Raw genomic sequence first — 21,863 nt, forward strand, 5'->3', positions numbered from 1 at the left:
GAAAGAATAATAAGAGTAATATTAAAACTAACTAGCTGCCGCCATTGTTGGAAACTGAGCAGGGCTGCGCTGGGCTGCACCACGAATTCTGGGACACAGTTCCTTCTTCTTCTTCAGGGTTTAACGGCAGCTGGCATCCTTGTACATGCAGTGCTGCCATCTCCTGTTTCAGTCCGTTATTACACTCTTAAATCCTACTACTTATTCCTGCGTCTTTTGGGATGTTACAAAGTTTCAAACGATGCGTCGACTATTAAATTAGTTGTCGACGATTTTGATAGTCGACGTAATCGTGACTAGTCGACTAATCGTGGCAGCCCTAGTTGTAACCTACTTCTTTAGAGTGAGATGAGCTTCGAACAGGACTGCCTGATGAAAGGAGGCTGTCTGGGTCAAATGCACAATGGCATACACTACAAAGAGGTCCGACAGTTTCAGTCCAGAATGACAAAGTAACCATTCCTCTGAATGATGGACTGACATGTGCTGTGGATCAGGTTCAACATGTGTATCACTTTATATATATATATATATAATTATATATAATGACAAGCTTTGATACCATTAAGCTGTATTTGAACCCAAGGTACACCGTTGTATACCTTGGATGCTATATTCGGCGAAATGTAAATGTTTTTTTGTTTGCACACAACTGCATATTTGTTAAATGTTGACAATTTGTTGAAGATGACAACTGTTACCTTTAAAAAAAACTGCATTCATGTATTGTCTGGACATGATTATTTCAGAATATATATGATAATTGCATTATTTCAAAGGTTTATTTTTGACATTTTAATAATCTAGAGAGCTAGAACGTTAGCCACATATTAATGAGTCTGTCGAATAGAAATTGTTTTGATATATAAATTTAGTAATATAGACTTGGTTAAAATTGACTTTAATAGATTTTAATTTAAAAGATTCTGAAAACTGTCGTTTATTCTGTTTGTAATAAATAATAATGCGCCAAGTATAAAATGGATCAATAAATGTATACTATATATACACATCTTTTTCTCATTTCTTAAAAAAAATGAAATTTACATGTTTTACTATGTTTTATCTTTGTGTCAAAATAACACGTCTTTGTGTTGACTTACTTGACACAGAAGATGTGTTAAAGGAGCAGACACATTATTTTGTGTTAAAATTGACACGTGTTGTCCCTGAGCAGATACAGCACATGTGTTAAAATCTAACACGGTGTGAGATTTTTAACACACCCCAAAAAGGGTATAAACTCGCCATTGTATCGGGTCAGTAGAGATAAATGATCACGATGCGTTTTTATTGCTTTTAATAATCACGTTGTTGTTCAGACCCCACGTCACCGTGACCTGTTTATATTCCGCGTCTCGCCGCTAGGCGGCCCGGCGCAGGCTCGCTGTGGGCAGAGAGCGGGCAGACAGGGAGGATGCGGAGGCCTGCCAGTCCCACAACAACAACACATCTATCATCCACCCGGGGCGACTAGGCCGGTCCGGGCTATGGCTGCACCTATTGCACATTTCGACGACGACTGGCCGAACCTGGGTGATCCGAGCATGGTGTCACAGGAAGGGCTGCTGCCGCAGAAAGGCCGTGTCGCCGCCGCCGCGAGCGAAGCGGCGCCCGAGTCGCTCCTGTTTGGCGGTGATGATGATGATGATCTGCACGACAGCAGCTTCTCCCCTAGAGAGAACGCGGGGTTCCGGTCCATGGAGGATCTGGTGAACGATTTCGATGAGAAGTTAACCACGTGCTTCCAAAATTTTGACGCCAAGACGGAGAGCATCGCTCCCGTGGCCGTGATCGCCGAGGACACGCTGCTGGAGAAAGACGAGTGAGTCCACGGCCTGTCTACGGCAGGCTGCGTGTTTCCCATCCAGTGTGCATGTGGAGGCTCCAATACAGTTTAAAAAACACGGAAAGACATGTTGGGAACATTTAAAATAGGAAGTAAAGGCATCGACACATCACCTGTTATCAAGATATTCAAACTGAGTAAACTTTAGTTCAGATTAATCTTATGTGCCCTATATTAAAGATCGATATTGGCCGATACTCACAGTTGTTTTATTTTTAACCCATTTCTAAAATCAACATCTTTGTGATATTTTTAAGAGATACATTTGTTGCAAAATAACTGCGATATTATATTTAAAGCTGGTTAAAATAATTTTTTAAGTAGCCTATGTAATAATAATAATTTCATATCAGGGTAGGCTGCTGGTTGTTTAAAAAGTCACCTTGGGCATTTTTACCACATTTAGAAGTTGGGGATTGTTTTAAAGTGTTCATTCCAAAAACATTTACAGTTTCCCAACCTATTCACAAACTGAAAGGAAAAATCAACATTTTTAGTTTCACACTAGACTTAATCCATGTCTGGGAAACTGAGCCTTAAAGTGTTAAATTGAAAAGAAATGGGAGGTCAAGGGTGGAAAAATCCTCAACAAATCCTAAATAGGAAACATGAAACTTGGCTTAAGTGCTCCATCAGGAGGCATGATGCTTCAGCTCTGGGTGTAAGTGGCGCTTTTTAAACGTCATCATCTGTGGTATTTTCAACCTGATAAGCTGTGTAGGGGATTATACTTTTAACCTAAGCATCAGACCTGCTTAATCTGATTGTTATGTTTTTAGATGCAGCATTAAAAAAAGTATTTCTGTGGTGCACACAGTCAGTACCAACATCCTTGCTGATAACGTAGGTTTGGTTTTTAGTAAAAAAATGTATCGCTAAAGGGGAATTCCAGGAATGCTGTGATTATCTCAAGTGCTGCAAACAGGAGAACTGTTCCTTTTGTTGGTAAAGATTAAAAATGAGAAAATAATCTTTAAAAATGCAAAGAAAAGATGAAGTCCATCCTGATATGTACCTCAAGAAGATATAGTTTCAGTCTCAAACTATAAATAGCCTCATTCTTTTTGCAGTTCATTTGTTTATTTTGATTGATCTCAACCTTGACATAGTTTGTAACACAGATGCTAAGATATTTACAGTCATCAGATCCCATTGGAAACATGTTCAGGCAAATGAAATCTGCAGGACAGCCTTTTAAAGACTATGTGGTTGAAAGTCTCGTGTCCCCTCAGAATCTGGAACACTCTGACGGCTAACTACGGACATGTGATGCCGGTGGACTGGAAACGTTCTCGAACGCGCTCCCTCCACGTTCCCACAATCAACCTGGAGGAGAAACCTGTGAGTGATCCCACTTCTTCCGGCCCATCCTATCTCTGTCTCATTTTTCCCTTCATCCCACCACCCGGCTCCCCTCCCTCCAATGCCAAATCCCTCCTCCGGTCATCTCGCAAATCTCAAATATTCATTGTGCCAGGGTTTAGTGCTTTGATTAAATTCCCTCCTCCTGCTCTGTTCCTGGTTAGAGAAAGGCAGATGTCGCGTTGGAGCTGTCTGACGATGAGGAGCTCAGGGATCAGCTAGACATGCACTCCATCATTGTTTCCTGCATCGCAGAGGAGCCCCTTTTCACAGCAGAGCAGGTACGTTACACAGCCCTGTCAGAATCCAGCATAGTTCACCCCAGAAGCAGCCACACTGGGTCAAGCCTGTATAGGCAGAGCTTAACATGGCTGAAATCTTTTCCACAGATGTTTAATAACTCGTGCTCGATGGGTTATTTTAAGAGCTGGCTCTTTGATGCAGGTTATTGAGGAGATAGAGGAAATGATGCAGGACTCTCCTGACATGGAGGCAGAGCATAATCCGTCACAGTCGGACCTGTCGATGCTCTCTGTGGACGTTCAGCAGCCCAACAGCTGCCCTGACTACGAGGAGAGTGAGTGTCTGCTGATCAGAACAGTGTGTTATGATGAGTTATTTTGTTGCATATTATATTAGTAATTTATGGGAATATGCTTTGGTGGTCCAGGGATGAAAGCCTTGAGCATTGCAGAGCTGAATGAGCGTCTGGAGGAGACTGAAATGAAGATCAGGAGGTTTTCAGAGGAGCTGGTTCAGCAGCTGGCTCTCAGGGATGAGCTGGACTTTGAGAAAGAGGTGAAGAACAGTTTCATCTCAGCCTTCATCGACGTGCAGAACCGGCAGAAGGAGTACCGCGAGGCGCTCAAGAAGAAGAAGAAGCTTAAAGGTGGAGCTGGGACATCGCAAGGTCTTCCGGAGAAAACATCTGTGAGTACTTTAACTTTACAGCCAGGTTTTAAGGAATTCTCACCAGGCCTGAGGTGTTGCTAGAGTGAAAGAGATCTTTCTTTTCTAGTGTCTGCTACATTTACTGTATCTTTTTTCCCTTTGTTTTTCTTCCTTTCTTGTCAGCGCTTCAGCATGGAGGGGATCTCCTCTGTTATCCAAAACAGTTTCCGTCAAACTTTTGGGAGCGGGTGCAGTGAGAGACAGGTTACTGTGCTTTTCCTTTTCTCTGTGCTTTCCATCTGCTCTCGAATGGTGATGCCAAACCTAGGTTCCCACCTGCAGTTTATCTTTGGGTGTACCTACGTTGGGTATAAAGTATGTGGACAGAATAGCTCTAGTGAAAGTAGTTCAAATCCAGTTTGAAATGAGCTCAAAGGAACGTGTTTGAATAAGAGAGGTGTTGTTGAACAAGGGTTCTTGAGTTTATCTGACAAGTGCTACGTCAGAAAAATAAGCGTTGGGAACCACCCTAAAACACAAACGTCCATTCTACTCCGCAATCTCAAAACTATTAGTAAGATCAGACACTTCAGTTCAGGCTTAACGTGTTGTTTTCTTTAATATCAGTGTGTTTTCTCAATTGTTTTACAGTATTTGACCACAGTCATCCCTTACGAGAAGAAGGGACATCCTCCTTCGATTGAAGACCTCCAGATATTGACCAAGAGTAAGTTGCTTCACCTGCACTGTGCAGTTTGTTGCAGTTGACTTACTAACTCTGATTCATTCAATTCCCAGTTCTGCAAGCTATGAGAGATGATAGTGACAAGGTGCCCAGCCTCCTAACAGACTACATTCTCAAAGGTGAGCTTTTCTCTTGTGTTGTTACACAGGGTGCTTTGCATTTGAAGTAAAATAACATCACAGAGAGACTCCCAACAATCCCGTGTTGGCAGTACGTCTGCATATGTCATCCTTGTTCCACATAACCCAAAAGATCAATAGCAGTCAATTATTACTGTGCTGATGATGTAAGCTCAAAGGGACGCGGCAGCGGTTATATATGCTGCAACCATATGTTGTAAATCATTGATGCTCAAATTCGTTTGATTTCAGTTCATTACAAAATCCTCTGAAAGCTTCAACGTGAGTTTTTAACTCCAAGCTAGACTGTGAGAGTTTTCCTGCATCTAAACAAGCCTTTAGGGGGTGACTTTGGCCTGTGTACAGTGATGAAAACGGGTCTTCTCTATTACCCCATTAAAGCATCGTCCCCTTATGTGTCACCTTTTGATATGCCTGTTGTGGAGTTGGCTTAAAGTTTTTCGGAGACGTAATAAAACCTGATTGTGTAAAAGTCCAAATTTAACATCTGGTTTCTTGCTGGTAAATCTTCATTAAGTATTTTGAACACACCAGCAGATCCTTCAAAATCACTTTCAGACTGTAATGAAATCAGCAATAAATTTGGAAAATTACTTTTGGTACCACTTTATAATAGGGTCTGAACTAAGGGTGTAATTCAACCGGAATTTACTGGAATTAATATAATTTAGTCTGAAATTACAGTGTGATTATGTTAATCTACACATACTTATGGGTGAATGAACTACAATAAGGAGTGTATCAACAGAGTATAAGTAGTCAAGTTTTTACTGGAAAAATGTTTTACTGCAAGTAATTTCATTGTAATTTTACAGGAGAAAACACATTATATAGGAAGTAAGAAAAATTATATAGTAAGTACATAGTAACTCATTTTAAGTAGTGCGTGAATTACTTGAAGTAGTGCAAAATTCATTGTAAGAGGTGTGTTACTTCCAGGTAAGTTTGCGGAAGAGTGTAGTGTAGTGGCTTTTGTGTAGAAAACACAAAATAAACCAAAGATATGACTGAAATGTACAAATGAAAAACAAACCTAAAAGTATTCATAGCTAAAAACCCCAGTTTATTCTTGTTGTGGATATGCATTAAAATGATTCTATTAGTCTTTTTTCACTCATATTAATCAGGTTTTTTACCCCTCAGTCATAAAAGGCTAATGGGGTTAAATGCTGATGTCATCCACCCACAGTAGTTATTTCTTGCTTCACCCTGCCCGGTGGATGGGTGGGTGGCATGAAGTCTGTAAATGCAATAATCACTGACTCATCACTATACGACTTCACGGGCCTTGATGGACGTCCTGCGATGTTTGGTGGAGTTTGTTTTTTCTTGTAATGTTATATAACAGGGCAGGTGAATAGTGGAACATCCATAAAGCAAAAAGACGAGTTCAGTGCACCACTGCTTACAGTTACTTACACACTATTTAAAATTGCTCTCAGTATAATTTGAGTCTCCTTTCCTGTAAAAACCTGAACTGTTACCCTTTTATTCTGCACTGTGTACTGGATAAGGATTCGTAGGTAAATATAATTACATTGTAATTTCAAATAAAATACACTGAAATCCCATTTAATTTTTGGTGAATTACACCCTTAGCAATGGGTCATATTTTAAAAATGCTACTTAAATTGTGATGTTTACCGAGTACAGAACTTTAGTATCTTTAAATATTTGCAGTCTGTCCTTTTGACTGTGTCGTCCACATTTCACTTTCTGTTTCATGTCTTTATTTTTTCTTCCTGTATTTCTTTTGTGCTATTCTTCAAAACAAATCGCTGCCCCACACTCGTAGCTCTGGTGTGAGCCCTGGATGGAGAGGTTTGTGACAGTTCGATTATGAATGTTGTGGTGGTGTTACTCATAATGAGAGAGCGCCTCCTCTTGACCACTGAACTGTAGTGCAGAATGACCCCGATGCTTTCCCTCGCACTTCCCCTCTCTCCTGCACGGTTGTTAGTGTCCAGACCTGCAGACTGTGACTCACAACCACTCACATAGAGATCTGTTTACCTAGCACTTAATATATGAGACACTGCTATAAGGATTAATAGTTATTAATCACAGCTAAGGCTGTATTTGAATCACTCGACCTGCACCAGAAATAGGTTTAGTTGCTCTTGTACATCCTTTTGTTTTTCCTCATCTTTATCTCCTGGATTGTAATTAATGCCTTATACTGAGGCTGTGTCAGCGGCTCCATCGCAGCTTTGTTAATATTGATCTCTGCTGTTGTTCCAGTGGTTTGCCCGACATAGACGAGAGGGAGGCTCTGCAAAGATTGTTAAGCGTGATGAAAAGAAGAAGAGGACTCATTGTTTTGTTTTTTTGCAAACATGAAGCACACTTAATTTATTCCTGGATGTTTTTACCTTTGTGTGTCCAATTTTTTTCCCCTGGATTTTCATTAAGTTGTATTTATTTTGTACAAGCACTATGATTTCAAAGCGTGTGTATTCTTGTGAATTTTTGTTTTTAATTGTCTCGCAGGGTGATAGTGTATCCTAAGTTAGTAAATTATATAAGAAATGTAGACTGGCCGTGCACTGAGCTTTGCTTATTGATTAGAGCAAAGCTGCACCGCGGTCGGCTTTGTGTTTATCGGAAGTGCTGAGCTGTACACGGAGCGGAGAACGCGATGCACAAAGCGCTCTGATACAGATGTTGCAGTGATAGAGGATCGTAATAGTGAATGTTAGCAAGCTTCTAAACTGATAAGCTTACACAGAAAATAACTTAAGAATTTTAAAAAAGAGGAGAGTGAACCACAAGATAGTATTTATTACAGTAGCACCTGAAACAGATGAGAGAGCTCTAAGGGAACAAGATACAAATAATTAAATACAAAATGATGAAGATTACTCAGATTATCTGAAACCTGTGTTTATAAACACAAAACTATCATATAGTTCAGTTTTCCATGTAGCCGCAGACAGAGGGGAGCCATCTGCTTTCATCTTAGCACACTGCAAACATGATTGTTATAATTTCATAGAAGATGACGTACTGTATTGATGGCTGAGGTGATTTAGTCTGGACTGATATTTACTGATTAACTTACTAACTATGCATTTGAGTGAATTGTGACCCACGCACTGTCTGTACTCTTGCCTCTGTGCATGGGGCGGCGTACACTACCAATGGGCATTGCTGTTCTCTACGTATTACTTTATACAAGCTGCCTTTGCCTTTGGCTGAACTTTTGTACATTATAAATGACTTATTTTCATTGAATGTCATGTTACTAAACCACAGAACTCGCTTCCATGTTTATTTATTTTGTAAATATTTTCTTGATAAAATATTGATGATATTGATAAGATCGCATCGTGTCGTTTCTTAATTTCAAACAATGCTCGCTATATCTTGATGCATGCTCAATTATCCAGGTAAGGAAATCCCACTGAAACGCTACGTTCATAAGGACAGGATCAACTTTTTGGGAATGCTCACTATAGTGACAATAAGCACCAGCACTTCTACCTCAAACAGCATCACCGAGAAATATATGCGCCTTGATTTTCAGTCAGTGGTTTGCAACAAAAATACAAAATGCAAGTAAAATGTACAAAATACTATAGATAGATGGCCTAAACACCCATATCCCCTTTATTTAATATCTTGCTATGCTTAAGGGGTCTGTGTCTGACAATTTTGTCAAAAATATGCACATAAATAACCTGCAGTGCTCATCCTGTTCCACCTCACACAAATGAACACATACCCATCCTGCTACTGAATTGATGCCATCCTGGAGAAGCTGCAGCTGTGCAGCTTGAATTGGCTGGAGGAGAACAAACAAACTGCAACTGTAGAGAAAAATCAGTCAGCCGGGATACGGAGGGAGGAATGGGCTGCATTTCTCTCTCCACTGCCTGCAAACTGTTCCCTTTTTGGGGGAGGACTACTTGTTGCCTCTCCAGCATATGTGCTGCCATTTTCAACAACGGGGGATTTAGGTTTGTTTTGTGGCTACAGGACCTGGGCACCTTCCAGTCATTGAGTCAACCATGAATTTGTCGGTATGCCAAAGAACTTGTCAAATATGAGCTTAAGCTGTCTGTCTGACACCTAAAGCTTGGATAGAACAGTCATACAACAGGACAATGATCGCAGCACATCAGCAAATCTACAACAGATTATCTGAACGAGAAATGAATCAGCATGTTGCAGTGGTCCAGCCAATTCCAGACCTCAGCCTGAATAATGAGCTTGTAAACCTGAATGAACTGAAGCAACACTGTAAAGAAGAATGGACAAAAAATCCTCCACAACTTGAGAGTCTGATTAAGTCATACAGAGTACAATTACTTCAAGTTAGTGTTGCCAGAGGTGGTTAAATCGTGGGATTTTTCCACACTGCCTCTGGTGTAATATGTCATGTGTTGCTGTTCATCCGAGTTTGCATTTTCATTATTTTTAAGGACTGTACACGTGAGAATGATAATTCTGTTTGCTTGCGTTTGCCAGGCTCTGTGAAATGTGGCTCTGTGGATAGTGACTGGTTGGAGTCTTGGCCAGTCTTCCCTTTCATTGCTGGCTGATGGTCAGTAAAACTCTATGGGCTTCCAGAAACATTTTAAAGTCAATTTCACAATAGTGAAATTACTTATTACACAAGTCTCTGCCACATGTCAGCTACACACCCTCCAGCTCATTTAGGCGATCCAGATGTAAGCTGTGGACCCCCCCCCAAAAAAAAAAATCCAACCTTTGGCCCTTAAAAGAAATACAGCTGGCTCTGTGACAGGAAAACAAGAGATTAGATCGACAGTTCAAAAAACTACGATAAAAGCCTTTTCATGTGTTCGTCATTTTAATAGTTGTTGCCGTTAAACAAAAACCGATGCAGGTAATTGACAAAATAGCTTCATCAACATGCCGATCCTGTTAAATTCTATTAATGTAATAAATGACTGCACACTCAAAAAGACAAAAGGATATCTGTAATTTATTGGTGTCTTACAAACATATGGAAAAACCAGCCATGCTTGTCTGAACACTGTTAAATACAAAAAGCTGCTCCCCATCCATCTCGCCTCAGCCTTTCAAAAGCAACACAAACCTCTGTCAAACATCTGTAAAACATTTGTTCTCTCTCAGATAAGATTTCCTCACTCCGCTCTGTGCCTCCAGCCCGAGTGTGTAAAACGCCACAGTCTGGCCAGCGCTCAGAAGCTGTGCTGCACCAAAACAGGCTCCCTGCATTGGATTTAAGGTATTTTTTCCAGGTATGATGGATGCTAGAGGACTTTGGATGGTGCTCTGCCTTCTCTTGTTGGCACACGGCTCACCCCAGCAGAACTCGAAGAAAAGAAATGGCAAAAAAGGTAGGACTTCATATTCACCAGCTGAATATAAAATCAGTGGCTTCTACAGGACAGTATTGTTAGAGTTCACCTTGTTTTTTTGTTTGTTTGTTTCGGTAATTTTGTGCAGAATCTGCCATCAACTCTACAATCGAGAATCTGCAGAGGCAAATTGATGACATTACTCGGGATCTGACCGTGCTGAAAGAGCAGCAAGCTTTACAAACAGGTGTAGACTTCTTCACAAACACCATGCAGTTAGATTTTTTGTAAAGAATGCCCCAAAGTTGCACAATCCACTCAAGTATTTGCTTCAGTTTGCAGGCTGCATGTCATTTTCTAGTTAAACAGCTTTCTAGAGATGGAGAGCTGAAACAGATCCAGGGCTTTTGAACCACTTCCTCATAATTCCCTCTCTATCAGTTTGTCTAAAGGGCACAAAGATCCACAGAAAGTGTTTTCTGGCCAATCTGGTGAAACAATCCTTCCATGCCGCCAGTGAAGACTGCATCGCCAAAGGAGGCAGCCTAAGCACTCCTCTAACAGGAGACGAAAACGACCATCTCTACAGCTACGTACGCCAGAGCATCGGCCCCGATGAGCACATCTGGCTGGGCATTAATGACATGGTTACCGATGGCCACTGGGTTGACCAATCAGGCTCTAATGTGCGCTTCAAAAACTGGGAGACTGAAATCACCCAGCAGCCAGATGGGGGATCCAGCCAGAACTGCGCTGTCCTCTCCATCACGGCCAACGGGAAGTGGTTCGATGAGAACTGCAGGGCTGAGAAGGCGTCTGTGTGCGAGTTCAACATCGTCTGAGAGACCATCTGTTGCTCCGTTTTTCAGTCTCTGACATTGCTTTGTAAGCATGAAGTGCAACATTATGAAATGCGCTGAAAAATAATGCGCTGCATCTTTAATCAGCCTGCATTTTCTCGGCCAAGCCTTCCAGATGTCAGTCCAGAACAGAGATTTCACTTGGTGCTCTTTGTATAAGCTACACCCACTTGTACATACACTCCATAAACAATGCTTTAAATATTCATTGAGGTAAACACTGGAGGGTTTGTCTTTATTTTTCTCTTATTAGATGCCAGTTAACATAACAAAATCTTTTCTTACTGAGTTACTAAGTTCTTTTTACAAAGTGCCTTTTCTGTGCCACCTTCTTTATTTCTAAATGTTAAGTTATGCTTCTCATGTTTTATTACAGGATATTAATGAACATGTTTACCATTTTATTCTTCTCTCTGATGTAAAACAAACAAACAAACAAACAAACAAACAGCAGCAGATATAATGTGAATGTACTACTCCTCATACAGAAAAAAGCTTTTGTAACAAATCTATTACAACCAAAGGTAATAAATAAAACCTGGGTTATGATTGTTGTCATTTTCACGGTCACATCATAAGATCATACATTCATTTCCTCCATGAATAAACTAAACAAAAACAAAGCATGAGCATAGGGTAGTTTCTCGTTTAGTTCTGGTTTTTAAATAGGTGTGCCAAGTTGACTGATTCATTGTATTGTGCAACTGATTCAGTATGAACGTAAGACTCCCGCCTGTCCAATTTATACTGGAACTAAATCCAGCCTATTCACTAAGAGAGAATGATGAGAGTATGATGAGTACAGTCACGTAACACACACACACACACACACACACACACACACACACACACACACACACACACACACACACACACACACACACACACACACACACACACACACACACACACACACACACACACACACACACACACTCTACATTTTGTGTTTGCATTCAAAGTACTTTACTCACCCAAATGAAGGCGACAGATCAACAAGTCTGAACACTTCCAAACTTCCGGATTTTAAAGGCTCCTCTAAAGTTTCTTTACTCACTGTGAGCCACTGAGACTGTAAAACATTTATGGCCACACTCCGTGGGGAAGAGGAATTTTCAAGACCAAAGTCCTTCTGAAGCACTTTTCCTCAAAGAGGACAGATGCATGCCTTAAAAGAAAACTTTTCTCTTTCATGTTTAGGCTCATGCTAGAATAAGGGACATTTAAACAGCAACATATTACAGCTCACTACTAAATAAATACATTTTATGGCAGATGCAGCTGCTGATATAATGCAAATAAATGTATATTTTTCCTCATTGTAATCCAAACAAAGCTGTGTCTGTCCTCATAACAAATGGTGAAACAGGTTTTTTTAACTACTGATCAGTGCTGATCATGATATACAGTCTCAGTATGAACTAGTAGCACTTTAGGCTCGAGCTTCTCAAATGCTCGGTTTCAGTTTGGCACCGTCCCAGTAACACAAATGACTGAAAACAACTATAAGATCCTTACTAATTTCTAAAGGGAGCCTGACCTATATGTAAGGCTCATTTATGGTGTAATGACACTACAGCTAGAAAACAAAAAGCAACAATGAACAACAGAAGGACATGCTGCTGCAACATACGGCTGCTGCAGTCCAGACCGTTGTGTTCTGATAACGATATAATGTATTTACAAAATATCACAAATGGAAAACGTTCATTTCCTGAAAGCAACAGAAGACCTCTTTATAAAAACTAAAAACCTGTGTAGAAGGAATGATTAAGTGCTGCTTTTGAAAAAGAAGAACCTTAACCTGAGACAAAACGCTGTAACAGCTGCAGACAGGTTTGGAAGCTGTTTGTGTGTGCCTCACTTTAGTGCAAAAGCTGCACTCAACACAAAAAAAGTGTCTTTTGGGGGTCTGAACAGCGAGCAAACACACGGGGAATAAATATCCCAAAGTTCAAGTGGGTCAAGAGAAAAATCAAAAAGTCGAGTCCAATCTTCTGCTCAGTTGCCGCCCTCTGGCTCCAGTCGAGGCCCCAGATTTGAAGACTGTTCGTCCTCACTTTGGTCCATCAGGGTTTGGTCTTGACTCGGAGACCTGTTGGGAAGTGGAGGACCCTTCTGTGACGAGAGCAGTGGCTTTTGAGAGTCTGTGTGTCCCGTGAAATGTTGGTATGTTTCTCCATAGATGCCAATATCTGCACCCTTTTTCAGCAGGTGTGTGTAGACGAGTGTGTCGTCGATGGAGGTGTACACGTGAGCGTCATCGTCTTCGTGTGTTTTCGGGGGTCCGTTGTATCCTGGCAGGAAGTTGATGCCATTTGGATTATAGACAGAGACTTCGTGATTGAGCTTCTTCTTCTTCTTCCTATTTGGCAGAAAAGAAGATCGGAGCTTTTTTAAATTAAATTTACTGATAAATTATGCTCGCTATGATTTTCGATGAAGGACAAAAATTTCTAGCAGGTTGAGGAGAGCAGATAAGTAAACAATGTGAAAATACCCATGTTAACTGTAAAGAAAAATAATAAAACTCAAAGAACAAAGGATAAAAGAGTAATACTCACCTAATCACCACACAGACCACAACCAGCACCATTACAAAAATGACCAGCAGAGCAGCCACCACACTCAGGATGTTGATTAGTAAAAGGCCTAGAAAGAAAAAAATGGCAACAAACACCATAGTCAGCTTTTTCTATCACATTTTTCCCTGACATTGACAGACGGATGGTGGACGCTCCTGCAGTGATGCAGACACTGCATCAATCCGTTGTGGTAATGAGAGCTGAGTATGACAGCAAGGCTCTCGATTTACCGGTTGATCTACCATCCAACCCTCACCTATGGTCACAAACTCTGGGCAGTGATTAAAAGAAATGAGTTTTCTCTGAAGGGTGGGAGGTCTCTCCCTTAGAGAGAGGTAGGTGGTTCGGGAATCTGACTAGGATGGCTTCTGGGAACCTCTTGGCTGAAGTGTTTCCGGAATTTCCCACCGGAATGATGCCCTAGGACACACCCAGGACATGCTTGGGAGATTACATCTCTCAGCTGGCCTGGAAATGCAGCAGTATTCCTCCAGATAAGCTGGAGGGGGTAGTTGGGAAGAGGGAGGTTCTGGGTGTCCTTGCTTAGGCTGCTGCCTCCTGAAGCTGAAGAATTAATAAAAATATAGATAAATACAATCCTGGTACTGGAGCTTTCTTCTTGCACAAGAGAGAAAGAAGGAAAGTAACTGCGTAAGTAACTTGATTAAAAATCAGCAAAGCAGAATAAAACTTTGCACTAAGGTTAAAAAAAGAAAACAGTTTCAGTATCCATGACCTCCACGCTCCCAACTTTGAAGCCATACTACAGCTTCATACTCCTGTATGCTACAGCTGCAGCAGTTCTTTAGGCGAAATACTAAAGCCAATCAGTCAGTGATGATACTTTATGTAAATACATCTGGCGAGCAGAGCACCAACAAATTAAATTCCTCAACAAGCTGCGTATGACATTTTACCAGCCCATCACACCTCCAGCTGTACGGCAAGTCTGTGTATGAATCTCATTTCTTAATGAGAAACCAAAAGCACAGAACAGAGCAAAGTCTTCACTTCACACAACTGGGAACCAGTGCTCAGTCTGGGCAAGCAAGTCATGTTTCTGTGACACATCACCGATGACACATACTGTCATTCTTTCAGAGCCGTTAAAACAACCTGCCCTGACTGAACTGACTGTGCACTGGTAGGATCACATGGAGGAGGCTTTTGAAAGCAAGCTGGCCAAGTTTTAAGGACTTGTTTCGGGAGGACTGCCAGAAAAAGGTCATCTTCCTGTTGAAGTAGGCTGCAGAGTCCTCACCCTGCCAGGCGTGAAGAGACCACACAGAAACACAGCTATCAGGACTGCAAAAGAAGCAGCTGATGGAGCCTCCAGGTGGATTAAGTGGGGAAATCTGAGGCTTAATGTCAGGACCTGATCAATCCCTGGCTGGGTCGCCAATCCGAATCACCCAAGGAATCTAGGAAAGATCACTGATGATGCTCGCCAGGATGCATCTTTCATCTACATATGCACAACAGTGTATTGACCGAAATGTTCAGCTGGCTAACATCCTTATCAAGGCAACAGAAACAAGCTGATGCATGCTGAAAATTAAAGTTTGTCACATTCGTCTTCAAAAGCCAGAGGACCTTGAGTGTCTGGACAAATTTTCATGGAAATTCATTGAAATATTCTTGAGAATTATATATCTATTTTTTAAAAATCAGAAAATTATGATATAGATTAAGTAACTGTAAAGTTTCCTCTTACCATTGCTCTTCTGCAGGGAGATCTTGGTAATTACGCTGAAGTTTCCTCTTTCAGGCAAACAGTTGGACATGTTGAGGTAGAAGCTCTCAGAGACCGTGAGCTCGCTACTGGCCACCTCATCCTCCCTGTGGCTGTAGTCCTCCTTGGGGCTGCCCATTCTTTGCACCCGGATGTTGGTGTGGCGGTTGATGCACTTGGGCTGGCTGAGCTTGGTAAAAATCAGCTGCGCCTCCATCTTCGGAGGAACTGAGACAATCCAGGAGACGGTGGAGTAGGCCTTCATTCCCGCTGGCCAAGCTGGAGTAGCCACAAGTTCTGGGGTGTCTCTCTTTGGAGAAACGGTGAATATGTATCTTTCTGAAGGTTATTGCAAAAAGAAAACAATGTGAAATATTAATGGTTATTTAATGTTCTTATTTTATTCAGCTTATCCCCTTCAAGTGTGCTTGTTTTTACCTGTAATCTCTTTTTCAAAACTGGCATTCAACACAGCCGATCTTGGTGCTTTAGCATTCATGCTGGACCACCATGTGACAGACACACTTGTGTGAATGTGGACGGTCTGTATGGCTCCGTTGGGGCAGAAGGTCCCAATAGTTGCTCCATTCTCTTCTGCCACGTTAATAGTGACGCTGTCATCACATAGCTGTCCAGGTAGGGACTGCTTAAGGGGCCCGGTGGGAGAAATCAGCTTTACCGTGCCGTGCTGACCGGGACGCAGTATCCACGTCACACGGCTCAGAGGTGCAGGGAGGCATGATGGCAGCAGAGGCACCGACAGACTGACTGGATCAGGACATTTACCAGAACTACAATCTGAACGGAAAGAGGTTCTCAAATGAAACTGATAAAGTTCTTTACAGTACAATGAGAAGCACTTTTAGTAGAAGGTAGTACAGATGTTTTTAAACACATGGTCTGAACTAACTTTAATGAACCTGTAAGCACATGTGAGTACTAATGTATTTGCCAACAGTTGTAACATCTCCTTTGAGCACCCAAATTAGGAGGCGTGTATATAAACTGAAAAATAAAATATAATAAAATATAACTTAGTAACAAATCTAAAACAGCAGTGAATATTTATCCTTAAATTACACTATATTACAATGCATTTTAAACGCCTTCATTAGTATTATTATTATTATTCCGTCTTAAAATCAAAATTTTGAATATTTTCAGCTGAACCAACTCTGATTTGCCTGAAAATTATATGGATTAAAAGTAAATAATGAACTTCGCCTTGGTATAAGAAATACTTTATATTTATTTATTTTTTTAAAAAGATCCCACCATTCACTTTCCAGAATTATGATAAGAAAAACCAGTAAAAATTTCTTTTGAGATATTCAAATATTGCCTCCGATTTTAAAATGAGAAACACGGTGGAAGTCAGACTATTTCTCAAAAATTATATTTTTAAAATTATTTAATATATTATGTAAAAAATTCACAGCAATCATTTTAAATATATGTTCAAACTTTGGACCATAGAATTTTTAGCCAAATCTAAGATGATTTAGATTAAATGACAAAAGTATTATAATGAATTATTGATGATACATCTGTGGATTTTACACAGTGAGGCTTAAACAGCTGATGAAACGAGAGTTTAAGTAAATCTTGAGTTACCTATGACTTGCGTGGCTCTGACTTCCATGTTGCCAGGAAAGCAGTCCTCAAAAGACAGATCAGCACTTGATGTGACTGTGATGTTGTCTTTTTTCGCCGAGTTTATTTTCATCACGCAGTCAGGGGTCGATGTCACCGTGGAAATGTTCAGAGAAAGGCCCTCAGTTTTGCTGAGATCTACTCTACATGGCACTGGAAGGGTTGGGGGCAACAAAACAAAGCACGTACAACAAATGTGATTCCTCAAACTTTCCTGGAAATTTATCAGTGCTGTCATACATGACTAAGAGATTAGGCAATTTAAGAGTTTGCCTGGGCTCAGAAACAGGCCATAACACACACTTTCCAAGTCCCTCCTATTCACAAATATTACAAGAAAGGGAACATTGTCATACCACTGACTAATCAAACTGCACCTTTGTTGTAACCTTTAAGACGATAGAAAAAGAAAAAAGAAAGAAACTATTTATACAAGTACATGCTGCCACATGCAGAGCAGGCAGCACACATCTCCCCAACAGCAAAACCACTGTACAAAAGAAACTGCAGTACTAAATTTAGCCATGTGGGACCCACACATTATTAATCGGTTTTGGAAATGGAGCTACACTTAGTAACTACGTGTTTGAAACACTTGGAGTCAGACGAAGCATCAGCATCACCCAACACCTTACAGTGGGAGAAACCACAGACCAGACTATCTGAGCTCACCCTCTTTAATAATACTATAGCTAAAGACATAATGTGATGGAGCTTTTAACCCCTGTGACTAACATGCTTCTGGTGCTTGTTGCTTACTTGTGGGTCAGACTGCACTCATCAGCTACACACCTGTAAAGTCTGGTATGTATTTACACAGTTGTGCTGCTCTAACATAGAAAAAGTTTGACATATAGACATGTCACTGCACATAATAACACACCTTCAAAACATGAAGACATCCTCAGTATTCACTTGTAGTCTTGTTAGGGCCTTTTGATTAATTACAAGTCCAATACGCAATCTTCTTTCAGCTCCATTTTTGGTCTCTACCAACTCACACTTTTGTTACCAAATGCTCCACAAAGTGCTTATATGATACAGACCTGTTGACGCTGGGCTGGAAGCAGACACCTTGAGGGTGAAGGTGAGTCCAGGAGAATCAGCAGGTGCTCTCTCCATCTCGCAGTTCCTCAGCGTGAGCAAAAAGTCTCCCTGGTTCTGGAGCGGCTGTGTGTCATTTAGCCCCAGAACCGATGTCACCCTGCCTTTCTGGTGGTACTCCACTGCTACTTCCTTCTTCACACAATCTGGCTGTGTGAGGTTTAGAAACTGAACATCAACCCCGTGTTTGTCTGGGACCTGAAAGTACCACTCCATGATGTCATCATCAGGAAAACTCTCTGGGTAGTCCGGCGAGAGCAGCTCTGAGGAAGAGGTCCCTTTTGGTAAAGTCAGAGAAATTCGGGCAAGAGCTACAACACACACAAACACATAAAAACATTTTTTAATTAAAATTAAAACAAAAATTGTTACATGAAACTGTCATTTTGGATGAAACACAAAAAAAAGTGACTGTAACTAAACTCACACTTGATTTTTTCCCGCACAGTCACATCAAACTTGTCATTTTGCAGCTTCTGCTCTGCTGGGACGTCCACAGAAAAGCTGCCGCTTTTCAAAACCTGAGCACTGCTGATGGTGCCACTTCTGCAGTACTTCCCCACAGCCACATTGCCTGTAGACTGGAAGGCCTGGAGGGTGTAGGTGTGTCTGTCTGGACATTTCTCAGATGGATTGATCTGTTTAAGACCCGTGTTAGTGAAATCTATTTGGAAAGCTTTTGGCGCTGCGGCTGCTAGATTCCAGGTAAACGTGCGGTTAAAACGCAGCACATCAGTCGAGCTGAAGTCAGTCTGGATGATGTGGCCACTGCATGACTTCGTGGTGCAATCTGAAAGGAGAAAATGAATCCACTCATGCTGTGTTAGTCCACTCAGGACATTCAGTCTCACTGATAAAATAATCAGATATCACACAGACACTTACTTATACGCCGTACAATTTCTATACTGAATACATCTTGAGGTCTGGAGCATTCAAGCGCCACTGACACAGTACTTCCACTGAATGAGTTCAGAGATTCAATACTGCAACGTTGTGTGTTCCCTGATCCTGTACACACTTGGCAACCTTTGACCTGATTATTATTTCTGATGTTTATAGTGGCTCCTGGTTCAGCAGTGAGAGTCAACTTCTGGGCCCCTGGAAGCAAACAGAGAGTTATAGTGAGCAAAGGGATAAACATGTGTGACCCGTGTCATATCTGGAAATAACACAGTGAAATTCCATTCACAAATAAAACTGACTGCTGTGATGGATGAAGCTTGTCTTGAGTGTTCCTGTGACTAAGCAGGTCTGTACTGAGTAAACCTGAGCAAGCTCAGCACATAATATGATGCTTCAGTCAGGGCTCTGGGTCGGCCATAACCTAGTTTACACTGAAATGTTTGTTATTCAAATTTACACAGGGGCAAAACCGGCACAGCCCATATCAAATGACACACTCTGGGAGCTTCTTGAAAGGGATTTTCTTGCTTCAGCTGTTTTCAGCTTCTGAGTGAAGACAGTGTCAATATTTAACGGACAGATCCACCAACCCACCAATATTTCACACTAAATCTCTCCCCCTGGTTCATATTTAAGGTTCGGATTACCTGACACGGTGGACACGATGAACGTAAGAAGTAAAATCCACAGAAGGGCCGCGCCTGTTGATACGGACATGCTGCCCTACAGTGAAGCTCTGAAACTTTCAATCCTGAGAGAAAAAACAAAATTAAAATCAGCGGACACATTTCATCGCTTCTTGTCTGGAGCTGGGACGCCACATTTTCCTCTGCGTTACATCAAGCTCACGGAGCAGTTGTTGACACAACGAGTCCACTCCCTATGTGAACGTGTGCCAGCAAGGAGGGAGTGTTGAGGCCAGGTGATGTTTAAAGGCGTGGCTAGAATCGCCATCTTGGCAGGTAGGCGTGCTGACGCGTTACGACACGTGATGTAGAACAAAAGTGCTAAAATAAAGTGAAATTTCTGGAAAATATGCAGAGTTTGATATATGATATTACCGGAAACGATAAAACAGGCTCAGTCCTCTCATGACAATAAAATCTAGATTTAGCCTGCACTGCTTTTAGACTTAAGGAATGCGATTAGTAACAACTGTGCTTGTCTTCTGTTTCATGTGAAAATCTTTATGATCGAGTGTAAAATAGCAGAACAGATCGAGGGAGTTGTGCCACACCCTGTTTCTAGGGAAGAAATTGATCATGTGACCGCACATTTATGGAGAGTCCGACATTTTTCTCATCCTGCAAAGAAGCGCCTCGTTGCATGAGAATTAAGCACATTTAAGTTCAAGTGATTTTTGCCTTTCCAGGTAAAATTTCTGTGATCAAGGTATTTTGATTATTTTGTCTGTTTTAAACAAGTTTGAAAACATTTCACAAATGTGTTAGTCCTTTTGTAAGCCACACTATGAGTCTATACGCCTGTAGTTATGCCACAGAGTTATAATGTGGAGGACAGGCAGAGCTTCCACTCCGTTAGAGGACGTAAACAGAGCTGTGAACTATAGTGAGCAAGGTGGAGAAGGGGAAGTCCATTCAGGTGGCGAAGAAGATGCACATATGCAGGATGACATTAAAACGATCTATGGAGAAGAAAAAGATAGATGGAAAAGAAACAAGGCCATTAAAGGATATAAAGGAACTGCACTTGCCTGTCCAGTCTTTGACGACCATATAGAGAAAGAACTGGCAGAACATATAAAGGCACAAGCAGCTTGATGTGTTCATTTCTTTGTGCATACTCAAAAGCCAGTTCACGGTATTTGAGTATGAACAAAGAAATGGATCAAAGAGGCAAACGCAGGTTGTGTTGTATTTATTTATTAAGATGAAGTAATTGGGAACATTAATCATAATAATTTTCCCCTCTGGATTACAAACGTCCTTCTGTGACAAACTAAGTTAAAGAAAAATTCATTTTTGTCCTCACGATAAACTGGCCAGCAGATCACGTGCTGCGTGGTCTCATTTGTAGTAATTTCTTCTTTGTCTTCTTCTGGCAACCCATTTAATTGGAGCAAGGAGTTGTACTGCCCTCTAGTGGAAAAGAATGTAATTGTTCTGCCCGTTACTCACCGCTCGCTTAGAGTAGCTTCTTGGATGGGAAGCTTGAAGCTGTAATATTTACTTAACCAAAAAAAAAAAAAAAAAAAAGAAAAGAAAAGAAAAAAGAGGGCGGATCGTATTGAAATTGGCACAGGAAAGAGAAACAAGTTTGTTTAAGACCACTGAAAACTTTTATCTGCACTTGTTGTCTGCTGGACGTTGCTCTGGAAGGAGAAAGCTTTGGTGTTCTATCCTATTCAGAGGAGACAACGCTGTGAAAATATATTGAAAGCTTGAATAAATATATTGAAAAGTAGAAAAGGAAGAACAGTTTAAATTACTACATAATGTTTATATAAATAAATATGAAAGAATAGTTTCACAGTGGACTCTCCATCATTCACACTAAAACAATAAATATCATGTAAGACAAGGTCAAGTGACTCCATAATATGGTCCATACACCCAAAATCCAGTCCATTTATGAGGTAAGATGGGAAAATATTGTTTATTCAGCAAAATTACAATGAAATTGAATACTTAAAATGACTCATCTTGCAGGAGCTTTCCGGTCTTCAGGAACTCTCTCTGCAGGAGGGGGAGATACAGGAGAGGTGGAGGAAGATCTCAGCCTGGG

General features: G+C 41.0%; 3 protein-coding genes across 5 annotated transcripts; 2 read left to right on the forward strand and 1 right to left on the reverse strand.

Moving 5' to 3' along the window:
* The first annotated feature begins 1,364 nt into the window (after window positions 1-1,364).
* Window positions 1,365-8,301, forward strand: fez2a (fasciculation and elongation protein zeta 2a). 3 transcript variants are annotated; one of them, XM_012921507.3, is made up of 10 exons: window positions 1,366-1,825; window positions 3,082-3,190; window positions 3,376-3,492; window positions 3,656-3,788; window positions 3,882-4,141; window positions 4,286-4,366; window positions 4,754-4,829; window positions 4,901-4,966; window positions 6,783-6,808; window positions 7,229-8,301. In XM_012921507.3, exons 1-9 carry the CDS (start codon window positions 1,491-1,493, stop codon window positions 6,791-6,793), a joined length of 1,188 nt encoding a protein of 395 aa, XP_012776961.3. In that variant the 5' UTR covers window positions 1,366-1,490; the 3' UTR covers window positions 6,794-6,808; window positions 7,229-8,301. The 3 variants fall into 3 exon arrangements, with proteins under 3 accessions (XP_012776962.3, XP_012776961.3, XP_004559999.4); XM_004559942.4 differs by lacking the exon at window positions 6,783-6,808; XM_012921508.3 differs by lacking the exons at window positions 4,286-4,366; window positions 6,783-6,808 and having other exon boundaries at window positions 1,365-1,825.
* Window positions 8,302-9,918: 1,617 nt separating this feature from the next.
* LOC101470238 (CUB domain-containing protein 1) lies at window positions 9,919-20,049 on the reverse strand. The gene is made up of 9 exons (XM_076889750.1): window positions 19,766-20,049; window positions 19,098-19,313; window positions 18,640-19,002; window positions 18,155-18,523; window positions 17,070-17,261; window positions 15,894-16,253; window positions 15,438-15,794; window positions 13,703-13,790; window positions 9,919-13,503 (listed from the first exon to the last, which is right to left on the reverse strand). Exons 1-9 carry the CDS (start codon window positions 19,833-19,835, stop codon window positions 13,140-13,142), a joined length of 2,379 nt encoding a protein of 792 aa, XP_076745865.1. The 5' UTR covers window positions 19,836-20,049; the 3' UTR covers window positions 9,919-13,139.
* clec3ba (C-type lectin domain family 3, member Ba) lies at window positions 10,189-11,562 on the forward strand. The gene is made up of 3 exons (XM_004559941.4): window positions 10,189-10,317; window positions 10,427-10,525; window positions 10,720-11,562. Exons 1-3 carry the CDS (start codon window positions 10,221-10,223, stop codon window positions 11,118-11,120), a joined length of 597 nt encoding a protein of 198 aa, XP_004559998.1. The 5' UTR covers window positions 10,189-10,220; the 3' UTR covers window positions 11,121-11,562.
* Window positions 20,050-21,863: the final 1,814 nt, after the last annotated feature.

Source organism: Maylandia zebra, linkage group LG11, assembly GCF_041146795.1.
Source record: "Maylandia zebra isolate NMK-2024a linkage group LG11, Mzebra_GT3a, whole genome shotgun sequence".
Classification (NCBI taxonomy): Eukaryota; Metazoa; Chordata; class Actinopteri; order Cichliformes; family Cichlidae; genus Maylandia; species Maylandia zebra.

Excerpts from the sequence above, each read along its gene's own strand:
- LOC101470238 (XM_076889750.1), bottom strand. The coding sequence starts at position 19,835 with ATGTCCGTATCAACAGGCGCGGCCCTTCTGTGGATTTTACTTCTTACG. Across the intron at positions 16,254-17,069 it reads CAGAGCCACGCAAGTCATAG|ATTGTAGTTCTGGTAAATGT; the intron begins GTAACTCAAGAT and ends CTTTCCGTTCAG. Across the intron at positions 15,795-15,893 it reads TTTTGAAAAAGAGATTACAG|AAAGATACATATTCACCGTT; the intron begins GTAAAAACAAGC and ends AATAACCTTCAG.
- clec3ba (XM_004559941.4), top strand. The coding sequence starts at position 10,221 with ATGATGGATGCTAGAGGACTTTGGATGGTGCTCTGCCTTCTCTTGTTG. Across the intron at positions 10,318-10,426 it reads GAAAAGAAATGGCAAAAAAG|AATCTGCCATCAACTCTACA; the intron begins GTAGGACTTCAT and ends AATTTTGTGCAG. Across the intron at positions 10,526-10,719 it reads GCAGCAAGCTTTACAAACAG|TTTGTCTAAAGGGCACAAAG; the intron begins GTGTAGACTTCT and ends CCTCTCTATCAG.
- fez2a (XM_004559942.4), top strand. The coding sequence starts at position 1,491 with ATGGCTGCACCTATTGCACATTTCGACGACGACTGGCCGAACCTGGGT. Across the intron at positions 1,826-3,081 it reads ACGCTGCTGGAGAAAGACGA|AATCTGGAACACTCTGACGG; the intron begins GTGAGTCCACGG and ends GTGTCCCCTCAG. Across the intron at positions 3,789-3,881 it reads CTGCCCTGACTACGAGGAGA|GGATGAAAGCCTTGAGCATT; the intron begins GTGAGTGTCTGC and ends TTGGTGGTCCAG.